Here is a 17068-nt window from a genome sequence, read left to right as displayed (position 1 = left end):
TAACGTTGAATTCGTATTTTTGTGCAATTAAATTCTCTGAAATATATAAGATTCTCTCGGAAGATAATAGAATAATTCAGTTTTTGCTGAAAAGGCAAATTTTGGGTCAATTTTAACCAAGTTTGGTGATTTTTTGTTATAGTTTGATAAAAACAGGAAGCAAAACGTGTTTAAGTCTTCAAAACTGCAAAAATAATTTTTTGCACAAAAATTGAGTTTATGGTAAATAAACGCTTAGAAAAGGTAAATTTTTGGTCATTTTATACCAAATTTCGTGACTTTTTCGTTGTAATTTAATAAAAACAGAAAGGAGAACATGGTTTTGTCCAAAATCGTCTTTAAATTATCAGATCTTGCAAAAATATTGTCATTTTTGACATAACTCAGTAGAAAAGATATTAAATTTCTGGTCATTTTCGACCAAATTTGGTGTTTTTTTCTACCTTAATAAACACTGAAAAAATTCTAGGTTTTTGGTCTAATTTATTGGCTTAATTTTTTAAAAATTTGCACAAAATTCGGCTTTTGCTAAATAAACGTTTTCAAAAAGGTACATTTTTGATCATTTTTGACCAAATTTGGTGTTTTCTTCGTTCTACTTTAATAAACTTTAAAAAAATTCTTGATTTTTAGTCTAAAAAGTTGTTTAAATCTTCAAACTTACAAAAATATTGTCATTTTTAATATCTCTCTAATTTATTGTCTTATTTTTTAAGAAATTTTGCGCAACAATTGAGTTTATGCTAAATAAACGCTTAGAAAAGGTATTAAATTTTTGGTCACTTTCAACCAAATCTGGTGTTTTTTTTATTTTACCTTAATAAACACTGAAAAAAATTCTTAATTTTTGATCTAAAAAAGTGTTTAAATCCCCAAACTTAAAAAAATAATGTCATTTTTAACATAATCCTCTAATTTATTGGCTTATTTTTTTAGAAAATTTTGCGCAGCAATCAAGTTTTTGGTGAATAAACGGTTAGAAAAGGTAAATTTTTGACAAAATTTAGTGATTTTTTTCATTCTAATTTAATAAAAACTAAGAGAAATCTTGATTGTTATTCTAAAAAATGTGTTTAAATCTTCAGAACTTGCAAAATTAATGTCATTTTTAATATAATTCTCTAATTTATTGACTTATATTTTAAGAAATTTTGCGCTACAATCGAGTTTTTGTTGAATAAATGCTTAGAAATGGAAAATTTTTGGTCATTTTCGGCCAAATTTGGTGATTTTTTCGTTCAAGTTAAATAAAAATAGAAAGAAAAACATAATTTTTGATCTAAAAACGTGTTTAAATCCTCAGAACTTGCCATAATTCTGCCATTTGTTGGCTTGTTTTTTAAGAAATTTTGCGCAAAAATTGAGTTTTTGCAGAATAAACGCTTAGAAAAGGTACATCTTTGGTCATTTTCGACCCAATTTGGTAATTTTTTGTTTTAGTTTAATTAAAACAGAAAAAAAACTTCATTTTTGCAACTATTAATGTTTTCAATTTATTGGTAATAATTTCTACAGGGAATGTTAGGAAAAATAAACGAGCGCATAGAGATACAGAAAAAATACACAGTTCTATAGCATCTGAAGGTAAATGTATAAAAGACAGACAAAACCGATCCTTTACTGAATGTCTTCTAGATATGGAGGGAGTTAAATTTTTATCTAATAGATACAAAATTTATTATTTCATAACACCAGCCTCAAAGTACGAATATTGTGCAAAAAACGAGTGGATTTTTTTGAAGAAATGAGTGTTTTATTTTTTTTTAATTTGACCCCTTTTTGCCGTTTTTAAACAAAAGTTGTTATTTTATTCGAGTTAGGGATTTTTGTGACGGTTCGTAATGTCTCAATTTTGAAAGCAAAAAATTTATTTAAAATTTTTATTTCATCCAAATTTTGTTAAAAAACAAGAGTATGGATGATATAGTAAAATTCTTTTAATTTTGGTCGAATGTTGTAAAACGTTGTTGTCTTTCTTACTCTTCGAGAAAGTAGCTAGGAGCAAGTAAGATAAACGATGGGCCGCCCTAGGCTCGAGCCAGGGGTATATTGTCTTTCTCGCACTTAGGTCATTTAAAAGAGACACAAAACTTTCGCAAGCCTAACTACGCCACCCACCCAAAATATATCAGTGATTCTCAACATGTTCAAATAATGCAACAAGCGCAGACAACAAGTAAATTTTATTTACAAAAAATGTATAAAAATATTAAATGTACAATATTTACAAATCTATTTACGATTTAATTAACATTTCACTCTCACTTTCACTAGCTGTATCGTCAAATTCTCCGAAATCACTATCACTATCACTATCATTATCCGAATTCACGTTAATGATAATTTCTTTTTGCACCTGGTCAAGACAAATTTGTTTTTTTACGTCTTCCTCTATTAGTTTGTCGCAATGATTGACTGTGTTGCCCCAAACTTCTGGTGTAACTTGATTTAAAGCCTTTTGCCACGTTTGTAAAATAGATTCATCGGTAGAATCAACTTTCCCGATATGTTTGTCGTAAAAACTTTTACTTAACGCCCAAACATGTTCTATCGGATTATAGTTTGTCTACTTTGTAATTAATATCCTGTTTATTAGACTTTGCAATTGCTAAAAATTCTTGTTTAAAAGCATTTTGTGGGTGCACTAATTTTTTCTCTTCAAGCCACCTTTTAATTTCGTCTTTTTTTCATGATGACGACAATGCTGTTTACAAATTGTTCACATTAAAAAGTCTTTGGGATTTAAAAATCACTTCCAAATTGAAATTCATAATTAACATGTATATTTGTTGGTAATAGTAAACATTTTGTTTATAAAGTTGACCAGGCAAACAAACAAAAGACATATTAATTTATTTAACAACAATAAACATAACAAATACCAAAGTGGCATCCCATAGTTTGGGAACGACTGGTAGACCCTCCCATTTTCCGCTACGCTTGACGGTTTGTATTTTGTTTCACTCATTCGCATAGTAACAACAAAGACAAAACTAGTAGCAGATGGGAAAGTGTTATTTGATACACTTATACAACATTCGACCAAAATTAAAAGAATTTTACTATAATAAAGGTAATCTTGAATAAACGCCCCCTGAAATTTGAGAAATTGCCAAAAATACGGTCCCGAATTTGGTTCTTACCAATCTAAAAATTTTCGTAAAATGTTCCGTCAAATTATGCCTATTATGACATCGCACTTGATGCCGTTGCGTGCTTTAAGATGCCTATTAAACCATCAAAATGGCGGCAAATTACAAAAAAGATTTCACAAAATTCACGTTTTGATAACTTTTCCATTACAGAATTTAAAAAACAAAAATACATTTGTAATCAGCAAGAAATAAAGATTCGTTGCCCTAACTTGGTTTTTTAAAATATTTATTATTAATTTTTTTTTCAAAAATAACTCAAAAAGTAAAAGTGTTGTATTGGCGCAAATTTAGTAACAATTCTACAATCAAAATTTTTTGTTTTCGAAAAATTGAATGGATTAAAAAAGATGATAAAAAATAAATTCAGCGCGCCATCTGACGGCTTAGAAACCCACTAAAACCTTAAATTATTTCGACTAACCTTCCATTTGCAAAGCTTCCATTTCCTTTTCCAACTCTAAGGCTTGTTTTTCTTTATTTTCCTCCGCTTGTTCTTCTTCAGCGGCCGTCAGTTCTTGGGCGTTGGCTAAATTATCTACGGCGATGGCCAAGAACACATTGAGCAAAGTGTAGTTACCAAAGAGCATGAGTATAATGAAATATAACGAATAGATCATCCCTCCATTGTCGTGACCTCCCAGAGCTTCTATTCCATAATACATCACCTCATTCCAGTCTTCACCAGTTAAAATCTAAAACTCTGGCAATTAAACCCCCAGAAAATTTCAATAGCGTAAACATTACTTGAAATACTGTTAAAAGTGCAATCGGAAACGTGTTAAAATTCGTCGGCGGCGTTTCATTTTCGAAGTTAAACTGACCGCCAAACAGCTGCATGCCGAGCAGCGCGAAAATCAGGATGAACAAGAAGAGGAGAAACAATAGGGAAATGATAGACCGCATGGAATTGAGCAGCGATATTACAAGGTTTCTCAGCGAGGACCAGTATTTGGTCACTTTGAATATACGCAGGAGTCTGAGGGCCCTCAAGACGGACAGACCGAAAGAACCGCCCTTGACTTCGGACCAAATCACTTCGAAGATTGAACCCGTTATCACAACGCAGTCGAAACGGTTGAAGGCTGATTCGAAATAAATGCGGGGGCCCAAGGCGTACATCTTCAAGAACATCTCGGACATGAAAAGGCCCAAAAATACATATTCGGCATAATCTGAAACATTCACAATTTTTTCACACCATTTTTTTATACTACTTATAAACTGCAAGGTAAATTATACTCATCTCATAAGTAAACGCCAGGTATTTTTTTATTTTTAAAAATAAATTGCTAGGAAATAATAATACCATTTAGAAGACGTTATGCTTTTCAGGAGATTTAACTCCCAAATGCTACACTAAATACAGGGTGTGTTAATTTTACCACGTAATAAAACTCATCAAATACCCCTTTTCTACACAGGGTGTTAGCAATAAAAACTATTATATCATTTTTCTGAAAAATGCGTACTTTCTTCAGAAATTTTTATTAACCCAGCTGTTGAGAGCCACTGTGTAGTTTATTAGCAGTTATTTTTTTCATTAAACAAAATGGAGATAGTGGCGCATGGGCGTTTTAAGAATTTTTCAAAATTGTGGCTAACTTGATCAACTGTGTGGGAGGTTCGAATTCCGGTTCTGGCAAAAAAAAAATTTTTTGTAAAATTTAATAACAAAACACAAATTGAAATAGAAGAATAACGTAGTGGACCAAGAAGTGAATTTACCATTGCTGTTTAATCAATAATATTAAAATTTACGCTAATATTTATAGTTCTAGTTCAGCAGTTCTAAAAATTTGGGACTTTAATTCAGAGAACAATTTTGGGAAAAACTATGCATTTTTGATTTACATAAATTTTGCTTAATCGATTTGTCTTGGTATTCTCAATCTGCCTATAAATTTTTGCTATTTCCTAATACGGTGTATAACGTTTTGCAAAATTCTTATTTATTATATTCACTTTTTTTCTTTTGTTGCAAACAAGCTAGTTAGTGTTTTATAATTAGTTTGTATTTATAGCAACAGTTTCCATTGTTGTTTTAAATCGTTTAAATTGTCTGTTTCTATCACAACGGAAGTAATACGGCTCATTTATTTTTGAACTCATAGGCGGGTACATGTTTCAATATGTTAACTGTTCCACATTTTAAGTAAATTTGCAAAACTTTTATCGAAAAACTACAAATAAAAAATTGTTTTATTTGTTAACCAATATTAAATTAACACACGTATTTCTGATACACCCTGTATACGTTTTTAAGTAGGCCATTCTTAAGGCAATTTTTTATAAAATATCTAAATCTGTCATTGTTTTTTTTTAAGTGTTCTTGGTGTCAAAGTTACAACACTCAACTTTGGTTTTTCTTATAGACGGCATATTTAATACTTGTATTTTTGAAGTCTTTTTGTATATCATATCATGTCATATCATATTAATCATATCCTATCAAACGTCAAAAATGTTGACTAACAAACTAAAATTTTGACAGTTCTATTAAATATACAAACAGTATTTTTATAACTTTGTCTAGTTTTTTTTGTGTAGAATAAACTTCCAGCATATCATGTAGTTTAGTTTTTAATTAAATAAGCTTGGCGGAAATGTAAACCTTCCAGATCTAAATTCAAATAAACATCCAAAATCTAGTTTGTTTAGAAACAAACTTGTTGACGTTTTTCCAAAGCTCTCTTCGCAGAAATGCATATTGCGAAGAGGGCTTTGATCAGGATGTAAAATTAAATCATATTATCATGTGATATATCGTTGTAATCAGAAATAAAAACACTTTTCCAAAACATAAAAAAACAAATATGGCTTCCATAAGAAAAACCAAAGTTGAGTGTTGTAACTCTGACATCAAGAACGCCTTGGAAAATGGGATAGCAGATTTAGATTCCTTCTAAAAAAATCTCCTAGCTAAAAACTTCTAATTCTTTGATTTTTGCTTAAAAAAATAAAAACAAAAATTACATTTTTTTAATAATTCAAAAACTATAAGTGACACATCAAATTTTCTTGCAGATAATTGTTCAACATAAAAATAGGCAACTTTGCTTTAAATTAACCAACCTCGTATTTCGAGAGGTTCGAAACCCGGTCCTTGCAAAAAAAAAAATGTTTTCTTAAAATTTAATAACAAAACACAAATTGAAATAGAAGAATAACGTAGTGGACCAAAAACTGACTTTACTTCTTCCGTTGTGTCAATAATATTAAAATTTACGCTAGTTTTTACAGTTCTAGTTCAGCGGTTCTCAAAATTTGAGACTTCAATTTCAGAACTATTTTTTTGTTAAATTATACATTTTGATTTACATAAATTTTACTTAATGGAATTATCTTGCCATTCTCTACCTGCCTTTAAGTTTTTGCTAAACTATTCCCTAACACGCTGTATAGTTATAAATTATACAGATTTTTTGCAAAAAACATTCTTTTTTCCCAAATTTTAAGATAAAGCCTTAAAAATCAAACGATCGAACAAACTGAACTTGAACAAATTGTAATGGTCGATTAAGATTTCAGGAGTAATAAAAAATATAGGTTTTTTGGTTAGTTTTGGTTAGTCTAGTATATATAGTATATAGTATATAGTATATAGTATATAGTATATAGTATATAGTATATAGTATATAGTATATAGTATATAGTATATAGTATATAGTATATAGTATATAGTATATAGTATATAGTATATAGTATATAGTATATAGTATATAGTATATAGTATATAGTATATAGTATATAGCGTTTATAATTTTTACATTGCGATTAGTATTTTCACTTATTAGAGTTTACTTTGAGTTTACTATTTACCTAGCGTTTACTCTTAGGAAGTATATACTTAGCATTTAAAATGAAATAACCTTGATTTTATTTTTTTCTCATTTTTATATTGTAGTTAGTGGTGTAAAAATACTTACACAAAAATTTGCTTAACCAATCGGGTTGTCCGTGGTATTCGACGGCAACACAAAACGTGTTAAAAAAAACTAACACAATAACGGACCAATAGAACCACTGGGACTTGACCATATGGCGAATAGCAAAGCGAAAACGCTTTTCAGCTCGCCAAAATCGGGCACAGCCTCCTTGTCCTTTCGCTCGAGACTTCAAGTACGACGTCCGACCAAATCCTGTTAACAATACTAACTTCAACATGCGACAAAGTTTAATTTTGATAGAGATTAAAAAAAAATTAATCCAAATTCGGGTCTAACTACTGCAATACGAATCAAAACTAGTTGTTCTAATTCTAATTGTTTCAATCTATACTCAAACCCTATGTTCTAGTTGGGGTAAATATTTTACAATCTAAGAAACGGTAATGCGGTGGCGCCTCAGCCAAAGCTGACCTGTGAAGCTTTTTAGTTTGGATTTTTTAAACAGATTGGTTTTTTCAGAACGGTTAAACTTTTACTTTTTCAAAATGTATTATTTTATCAAAGAATAAACCAAGTCTACGCAAAGCGTCAAATAAATAAATTGCTTTATTATTAATGTTAGGTACAATATTAATCTAAAACAACTTGCAGCACTTTTGGGTAGTTAGTTACAGTAAAACCTCTCAACAACGGACACCGATGTGAAATATTTAATTATTCGTTGTGCAGAGATATCCACTATTTTAATAATAGGTTTTGTTGCATTCCTACACAAGTGTCCGTTGTGAAGAGGTGTCCGTTATTCGGGAGTCTCTATTAAGGGAGGTTTCACTGTATCTATTTCGGAAGAATTTTTTTACCAATCTTGTCGAAATTGTGCAAATAAACCGAATAAGACAACTTGGTCAAAATTTTTATTTAATCATCTGTCAATAAAATAATTTTCAAAATTCAAAAACTACAAATGAATTTGACATAAAATTGTCTGAAAATTATAAATCTTTCTTAAATGTAACACACACAAAACGCACTCAAAAAATTTAAAAAAATTCAATCATTTGTAATCACTTCATTTATATTATCTGAGAAAAAAGAGGTTTCCATTTAAAAAAAATGTATTTAATACAAAAATCCTATCAAAAAAAAAAATTAATAAAACTAGCTGAATACTAATCGCACTAACGTTAGTTATTAGACGAAATGCGGTCGAATTCAATTTTCTATTATTCCAAAAATTCAAAAAATAGCAATAGAAAATAGAAAACAACTTACAGCACTTTTGAGTAGTTAATTATTTATTTCTGAATTACAGTAAAACCTCTCAACAACGGACACCAATGGGAAATCTTTAATTGCTCGTTGTGCAGAGATGTCTACTATTTAAATATAGGTTTTATTACATTCCTACAAAAATGTCCGTTGTGAAGAGGTGTCCGTTATTTGGGAGTGTCTATTAAGGGAGGTTGCACTGTATCTATTTCAGAAGAAATTTTTTTAGCAATCTTGTCAAAATTGTGTAAAGAATCCAAATAGAAGAACTTGATCAATATTTTTATTTTCTTATCTGCCAAAAAATAATTATCAAAACTACAATAACCACAAATAAATGTGACGTAAAAATGTCTGAGGATTCTACATCTTCCCTAAATGTTGTTGTAAGAAAATTGCTCTCCAAGTAAGTTAGGTACAATATTTTTTGTAACACATACTAAACGTACACAAGAATTTAAAAAACAGTTTTATTTTGATTTTCTGAGAAAAATGAGGTTTCAATTTAAGAAAATGTATTTAACACAAAAATCATATTTAAGAAAAAAAAATTGTGTCTTAATTATGAAAGGAGTTGAATATAGAGAAACTAATTACAGTAACGTTACTTATTAGACGAAAAACGATCGATTTAATTTTTTTTATTATTATAAAAATTACAAAAATTTAAATTGATCTAAGACAACTTGCAGCACTTTTGTTTAATAAACAGATTATTAAAATTACAATAACAACAAATAAGTTCGACGTAAAATTGTCTGAGGATTCTAAATCTACCCATTCTACCGACAATTAAGAAAATTAAAATTAATTTAAATTGTAGCGCTTTTAACTAGTTAATTATTTATTTCTGAGCAAAGTTTTGCAGCAATTGAGTTGAAATTGTGCAAGTAATCTAAACAGTGTTGTGTAGTTTGGTCAATACTTTTATTTACTTATCATTATCTTCCAATGAAAAAAAAAAAACAGAAAAATTACGCTAAACAAAAGTTGAGGTTAAAAGTATGTCTATTTGACGTAGAATTGTCCTAACTTTCTTGTAAGATTTGTTTTGGAGACATTAGACAAAATATGGTCAATTTAAATTTTTCTGGTATACCAAAAATAAAAAAATTGAAATTGATCTAAAACGTTTTGTAGCACTTTTTATTAGTCAATTATCTATTTCTCAGCGAAATTTTATGGCAACCGAGCCAACATTGTTCAAACTATTGTAAAAAAATTGTGGAACGTAAATTACCCAATTTCTGAAAAACACCCTCTATATTGTTATCTCATGGAAGACTGTATGTACTACTTTTTGGAGATAGCATTTATATTTATTAAATATCAATTTGGTTTCTTATTAATTCATTAATTAAACAGTTTAGTTTATAAATATGTAAGGATTTTCACACTTGTACAGTCACGATCAAAAAGAATGACACCTCGATCAGCCGATCGCGAAGACAAAGACCTGACTAAAACATTTTAAGTTAAAAACTTCAACTTAGGTTATTTTACAACGATTCAGCTAGTTTTTAAACTAGCAACATATCAAAGATTTAAGAGCGCCATTCCTTTTGATCATGACTGTACCTCTACTATTTTTATTATATCACAAGTAGTAGTAAAGTTATTTCTTTTGTTAGTCTACAAATTAATGATAAAAAGAATAGCTGTTATAACGTTCTAAAGTTATCTAAAAGTTGGAAAACTATAACTAAATAAACGCATTTGTGTTATGCACCCATGCAACAACAGCGGTACCTAATATAAAAAGTAAAAGTTTAACAGTAGCATAATTAACACTGTTCTACTTAATTCTTACACATCAGAATAATGGTAATTATATCTTAGACCGCATCTCATATCAATTTGTATGAAATGGAATGATTCAAATGATTAGAAAGGAAAAAAGAGCGACACAGGTCTAGAAGGTAATAAATGAAGGGTAAACATTTGCGGTTCTTGAAATCAATAAGTTTTGTTGCATTGAAAGATGTTGACCCATCATGAGAAAAGAACCCGCAGTATAAGCACTACAGAGATTTGTATCTGAGCTAAAATACTAATAACTTGTTTTTACACAATATTTTCCATCAGTTTCGCATACCTTTTAACGTTTTCTTAGACTCTGTAAGAAATACTGTGGATTAAAACAGAATGTCAGTACAAGTAAATTGAAAATTTTGATGAATATGGGTGAAGTGAAGTCTCAATTCTTGTTACCATGCAGATAAAAACTTTCTATAAGAAAAAAACTCTAACGCACTCTGTGTTCCTATCGAGTCAGATTGTTCTATACTTGAAGATTTTTTAAAACTGGCTAAACTAAAAGAACACAATGTCTTACCATCATCTGCAACTTCCTCCTCCTGCTCCTCCTCTTCCGTGTCTGTGCTTTTACTTTTACCCATTTTCTTCAATTTCTTCTTTTTGGCGGCTCGCCTGCGTGCCTCCATGATATGCAACTTTTCTTCTTCAGTCGTGCGTTCTTCAGCCAAAATGACTTCCTCTAGAATATAGGATTTGGAAGTGAACACTTGGGTTAAAATACAAGCGTTAAAGCACAAACCTGCTTTACAAATCCACTGCACATAGCCGTTGAGCTCTCTTTCTAATTGTGCCTGTCTTCGCAATTTCAAAAACTCTTGCCTATTTTCTACTTTTTCTCGCTCTTTGGCAAATTCACTACAGGAAAAAGCAATCATTATTAATTAATTCTAGCCTACTTTACATAGCTAGCGAGTACTTGTAGCAACTTATTATTCTCAATTTCTTTCTTAAAATGCTATTTTTGGTTAAGGATAGAACTAACGTTAAAATAAAGCAGGTTTTTCTTTCAATTATTTCTCAAATAGCGCTTCGGGTAAATATCTACTTTACAGCTAGTAGGAATATAATACGGGGTGATTTTTTTAAACGAGCCACTTCGGATATCTCAAAAATAAAGGAAAAATTCAAAAAATCCATGTCAAATTTCAGGGTCTAAGTGTTAAACTAATTTTTTTGCAGTTTTAGAATTAAGATCCAAGTTAGGTCTATCATTACATAGTCCTTATTTAATTTTCGAAAGTTTTAGCACATTTTCCAACTAAGTATTTGGCAAAACTTTGTCAAAATATTACCAAAAAATGGTAACATTTTTTCGACAGTTTAAGCACATTTTTTTAAGTCAAAACAATCCTTTTTCACATAATTTCACTAATACTGGCTGGCTTTTGCAAGATCATACCAAAGCGTTGTTTCACTTGATTTAGCTAGTTTTTGAACAAGATTTCTGCAAAAATAAGCCAAAAAACTGTAAAGTTTGTTCGATTAAAAATATGTTATTTTTATGTTTTTAAAAGTTTACATGTATTTGAAATTATACTCTCAGTTTTTTGTGAACAAATCACGAAATTTAATCGAAAAAACATACTTTTCTCCTTTTCGAATGTTTCGATTAAAATGTTAAAAAAACAAAGTCAAAATATATCAGTTTAATCTAGAATTACATTACAGTCTCAATTTTCTGTATTTTTAATCACGTTTATGAGAATACAACAAAGATCTTTTTGGAAAACTTTTGCTAGAATTAGATTATTTTAATCAGCTTTTAACAACATATTATATTTTGGTCAGTAGGTCAGGTCAGGTCAAAACAAAGTTTTTTTTAGAAAAATTTCGCTAAAAGTAGGTGAAAATTAGATTACTAAAATAATCACATCACATCACATCACATTTGTCGAAAATTTCTTGATATGATAAGTTCTTAAAAGTTAATTTCCTTTAAGCGTTTATAAGTAGAGAGGCTAACTAAAATTTTAGTTAGATATCTAAAAACCTTAGTTTTCTCTTAAGATTTACGATAGAAAATCGAAAAAAATAATTTGAAGCTAAAATTATTATTTTGTCATTGTTGAGCACATTTTTTATTAAAATTGCAAGAAAAATATTGGAATTCGGTCAAAATGTTATCTTTTTTCACTAAAACTAAGTAAAAATTAGATTATTCCAATTAACTTTGATAAATATATTAGAACAATAAATTTAGATCAAATATTTTTTTGATAAGTTTTTTTCTGAAACAATTTAGATCTAAAATTATCTTACTTTCAACAATTTTTTTTGTTTATTTTCTAATTCTTTCATAACCGAATAAATAGTGAAATAATAGTAGCTATAAAGATTAAAGAACGATCGAGACATTTTTGGCAAAGTTTGGTAAGAAATTACCAAAAAATAGTAAAATTTTTTTCGACAGTTTCAGCACATTTTTCAAGGTCAAAACAAATTTTTTCAAATAATTTAGATCCAAAATTAAGTCAGGTCAGGTTAAAACAATTTTTTTTGAAAAATTACACTAGAAGTACGTGAATATTAGATTATTTCATTTAACTTCTAGCAACATATGAGAACAATAAGTTTTGGTCAAGTCAGGTCAGGAGCTTATTTTATAATTTTTTTTTTCAAGTCATTCACTTGTCACTTTTTCTACAGTAATGTAGTTTAAATAATAAATTTCTCATTTGTGAAAATCAACTTGTAATTTTTATAAAACGGGCCATAGTAGGTGAAAATTAGATTATTCCAATTAATTTTGATGAATATATTAGAACAATATAGTGTCAGATGAGGTCAAGTCAGGTCAGGTGAAAAGTAATGTAATTTAAATTTAAGATTATCTTATTTTGGTCTTTTTTGGGCACTTTTTTTAACCGGAAGCGCAATTATCTCACAAAACTTCAATAAAAACTGATAGAAAAGATACCTAATTACGGGAAAATACTGACTCTTTAGTATCAAAACTATTTTTTTTTAATTTACCCCATATTGCTTTCTTCGGGTGACCAATAAAATAAGTCACCAAGTTTTTCTTTCCAAAAACTTAATTCTTTAATTCTTCCATAAACAAATAGAACAGTGAAATAACAGCAGCTATAAAGATTAATAAAGAACGATCGAAGCACATTTAGCAAGGTAATTTTACCATCACTGCTATACATTTTTTTTTGAAGTATTTCTGTACAACAGCAAAACAGTCACAAATTACAACAGTAAATTATTACTAAGTACAAACATTTCTTTCCAATGTTAAAAATTAGGATAAAGCATTTCCATAATTTTGCATTCTCAACTTCCCCAAAAATTTTTTTTGTTGGTAACATTTTGAGCTATTTTTTTAATATCTAAATCCTAGATTATAAACACTATTTTAAAACACGTTTCCCATAGCAACGTGTTATTACTATTTTAAACACGCTTCCCATAGCAACGTGTTTTAAATCAAAATGTTCCAACAAAAAAAATAATAACGCTTATGCAAAAACACCTAAAGTTTTCGGGAGTCTAAGTAACGACAGCCCTTAAACTTTAAGCTTGTGTTTTCACTCTCGTATTATTAACAATTATATGAAGTACAAAAAATACCAAAAAATGAATAAAACAGACAAAAAAAATCAATAAATTAAGAAGAAATTATTATTAATTTCCACTTATTTCGATCAATTCTATTCGTTTTTGAACCTGAAACTCATTTATTTTTTAAGATTTTGTCAAAAAACTTTTAATTTTGTGTTTCACTCATTTTTTTAATCTGAAAAAAACAAAATTTTGGTTGAAAAGGAGTTTTTCCTACTTTTGTTACTACGTTTTTGACATATTATAAGTTAGCTATTTTTAATTTGAACGCTGCATTAATGTTTTTAACCAAGAATTGTAATTATTTTGAAAAATTTTCAAAAATAAACCAAAAAATTATCATTTTTTTGTATTAATTCGAAATTTTTCAACTTTTTCCTTTTTTTTTATGAGACATCCAAGATATTTAGCAAAAGAAGGCTTTTATTTGTACTTTTATTTTATCACCTGCTTCGGTAATCCACTCGAGGTACCGCCCGAAACTCTCAATAAACAAGTTTTTAGACCTCATTCTATAAAATTTAGCCCTGCGTTCAACTCGCAACCTTTCATTAGAAAATTCACTGACAAAACATAAATTAACAAAAAAAAAACAAACCCAAAAGTAAAGTACTCACCCGCTAAGGACACCAAGGACCAGATTTAACATGAAAAACGAACCCAACACTATAAGTGGAACAAAATACATCCAATTAAATGTACTCCCAACTGCGTCGTTCATCTAGAAATAGTTAGAGTTATTTTGTGTTTTGGTTAAATTTTGGGTCAAGTACCCAGTAAAGAATCGCCGTCCATCCCTCCATGGTAATACACTGGAAAACCGTAAGCATGGCAAAGCCGATGTTGTCGAAAGACGTGATCCCATTATTGGGCCCTTGCCAGCGTTCCAAACAAACCGAATTTCCATCCCGGCACCAGTTACTACCCTGTGCTCTAGCCTGGGTTTCGTTATCAGTGTTACACGGTACTTCAGCATCCCCCTCTTTGGCTATTTCATCTAAAAACAAGCTTTCTTGTACCGAATTTTGGGCAAAAACCAGTCACAAACCAATATCGTAGAGACTGTAACACGTTCTGTGAAGAGCACCCGAGTAGAACTCCAGTCCGATGATAGCAAAGATGACAATTGCAAACAAGACCAACAAACCGATTTGGAGCAAAGGTGCCATTGCCTTGATGATGGACTTCAACACGACCTGCAGACCTAGACACAAGCACAGTTAGAAATCAACTCTTTGGGGGTGCAAAAGTTGATTGTGTTGAAAGTGTTTGCTGTAGATTTCTGGACGTCGTGTCAAAATAAACGACACAAAAGAGAAGTGAATAGAGAAAAAGCACCAGATTGAGAAGCTTCACTAAACTAAATTTAGAGCTACGTTGCATCACCTAAATGCGACAGTTTGCTGGACGCCACACAAGGTGTTAGCCACTTTTGACCAACGTAACATTCAATCCTCGAGAAAAAAAAGCAGTTTTTTCGTCTAAATTTATTAGAAGTATTGGGAGTTCTATGCCGTTTAAACCAGAAGTCGATATTAACTTTCTTATTTTAAATGGAAAGCTATGTTTTTTTACTACATTTTTTAATTACTCGAGTTAATAATCTATCAGTTTTCGAAATAACGTGGAAACTCTACAAGATAAATTCCTAACGAATTTCGATTGTTTGTTCAATTTGTCTGTGTCATCAATATTTATTTTTATTTTTTTACATTTTTTATTTTTATTAATTTTCATTTGTTGTTATTTTTATATTATTATTGTTTTGTACGTGATGGAAAGTGTCGATTGTTGCTTTTTTTCCTATGATATCGAATTTAATTTATTGTCGAGTTTAAATTTTTTTTGATTGTTTTGCACATTATTAGACATTAATTGTTGATTTTTTTCAACAGATATTTGTTTAATGTTGCAAGCTATCGTTTCCACTAAATAAATCAAACAAATATGATCTGAAGCATAAAAAGACTAACTTAAAAATTTAACTTTGAAGAGCTATATATCGTGAAAAAAGGCTCAACAATTTTTTGTCATAGAAACTTTTGATTCAGTTTGATGTCGTTTATCAGCATTGTACGGTACCTTTTGAATCACCCTGTATTCAGAGTGAGTTTAAAGTAAAGTAAAATAAAATTAATATCTTTGTAAAGAACCATATTTCAAAAAATTTTTGTACAGGCCAAGTTTTGTTTTTGTAAATGCCACATTTTGACTCCATGGTAACATTTTTGGGGTCATTGGTTTTTAGTAATTACACCATTCTTAATTCATTTAATTGGTGACTGACATTTTTATTTTCTGTATTTATATTAGGAGGCATACTCTTTTATCTTTCTGGTAAACATACAAAAATTTAAAAAATTATTTTAAAAAAAATAAAAAAATAGGAAGTATAAATAAATTGATTTTTTGATTTTGCTTTATTTTATAAAAAGTGATTGTTTTCAAAAATTGCTCCTAGCTATAAAAACGTCAACGTCGCATTTTACCGAATTATTTTTTGTAATTAAGATTGAAAAAGTATAAATTGAAAGTATAATTTACATTACCTAATTTTTTTGTGCATAAATAATTTATAACAGCTAATTTTAAGAGAAAATGCGACATTTGGCGTTTTTATAGTTTCAAAACAGCTAATAGCACAAAAATATAAACTTTACGCAATTTTTTAAACTCACTCTGTAGAAGATTGGCCACCAGATACCGAATTTGTCTTTGCAATCTTTAAGTTTGGGCTTTTTGGATGTTTATTCTAAAGAATTTTGTGAAATAAACGAGTATTTAGATTAAAGAAAAACAACGTTTTCCTAAATTTTGAACGAAACTTTGCATATGTTTGCATTATGTTCCAAGCTGAAATGCTGTAAAAAGGAGATACAAATATTTTCCTTAACAATTTGATTTTAATTGAATTTCACAAAATAAGTTAGTTTCTGACTGAAAAATGTAATAAAACATTGAAAAATTTTAAAAATAATGAACTTAACTTAGTAATGTTTGTGCAAAAATGCATAAAACCGGCGAAAATTTAACCATAATTTTGATATTTTTTATTATTCTTTAAGTTTTTAAGCTTTTTTTAGATTTTTGTTCTTTAAGTTCAGCAATTTGGTAATTTTTAGGAAATAAATGATAAATAAAAATTAAATTTCGACATAATTTGGCGGCTTTCAAAGCGTAAAATCTTTACAATTACGCCAATTAAAGAAGTTACAATTAGAAACATTAATTAAGTAAAAAAATTATTCGAGCAGGGATCAAATTTAACAATTTTTCTATAAAAAAAATTAAAAATAAGTAAAATATGACGTTTTTGTAAAAACACGTAAACAGAAACCCAGCAGAAATTGTAAAATAATGTAATAAAAAACA

At 29.1% G+C, this 17068-nt stretch overlaps 1 protein-coding gene across 26 annotated transcripts in view; it reads right to left on the bottom strand.

The window, feature by feature from the left end:
* LOC100306946 (cacophony A) overlaps nucleotides 1-17068 on the bottom strand; it is a 157966-nt gene that overhangs the window by 57643 nt on the left and 83255 nt on the right. For 16 of the 26 annotated variants that reach the window (XM_064357699.1, XM_064357687.1, XM_064357686.1 and 13 more), the window contains 9 exons: nucleotides 14745-14900; nucleotides 14470-14693; nucleotides 14314-14417; nucleotides 10869-10984; nucleotides 10647-10808; nucleotides 10407-10439; nucleotides 7082-7294; nucleotides 3900-4327; nucleotides 3577-3847 (listed from right to left, as the gene is read on the bottom strand). In XM_064357699.1, coding sequence (XP_064213769.1) covers nucleotides 3577-3847; nucleotides 3900-4327; nucleotides 7082-7294; nucleotides 10407-10439; nucleotides 10647-10808; nucleotides 10869-10984; nucleotides 14314-14417; nucleotides 14470-14693; nucleotides 14745-14900 — 1707 coding nt within the window. 26 annotated transcript variants of the gene reach the window in all.

The sequence above is a fragment of the Tribolium castaneum genome, chromosome 7, assembly GCF_031307605.1.
Source record: "Tribolium castaneum strain GA2 chromosome 7, icTriCast1.1, whole genome shotgun sequence".
In the NCBI taxonomy this organism is placed as follows: domain Eukaryota; kingdom Metazoa; phylum Arthropoda; class Insecta; order Coleoptera; family Tenebrionidae; genus Tribolium; species Tribolium castaneum.
This window is presented reverse-complemented; position numbering and strand designations above follow the sequence as displayed.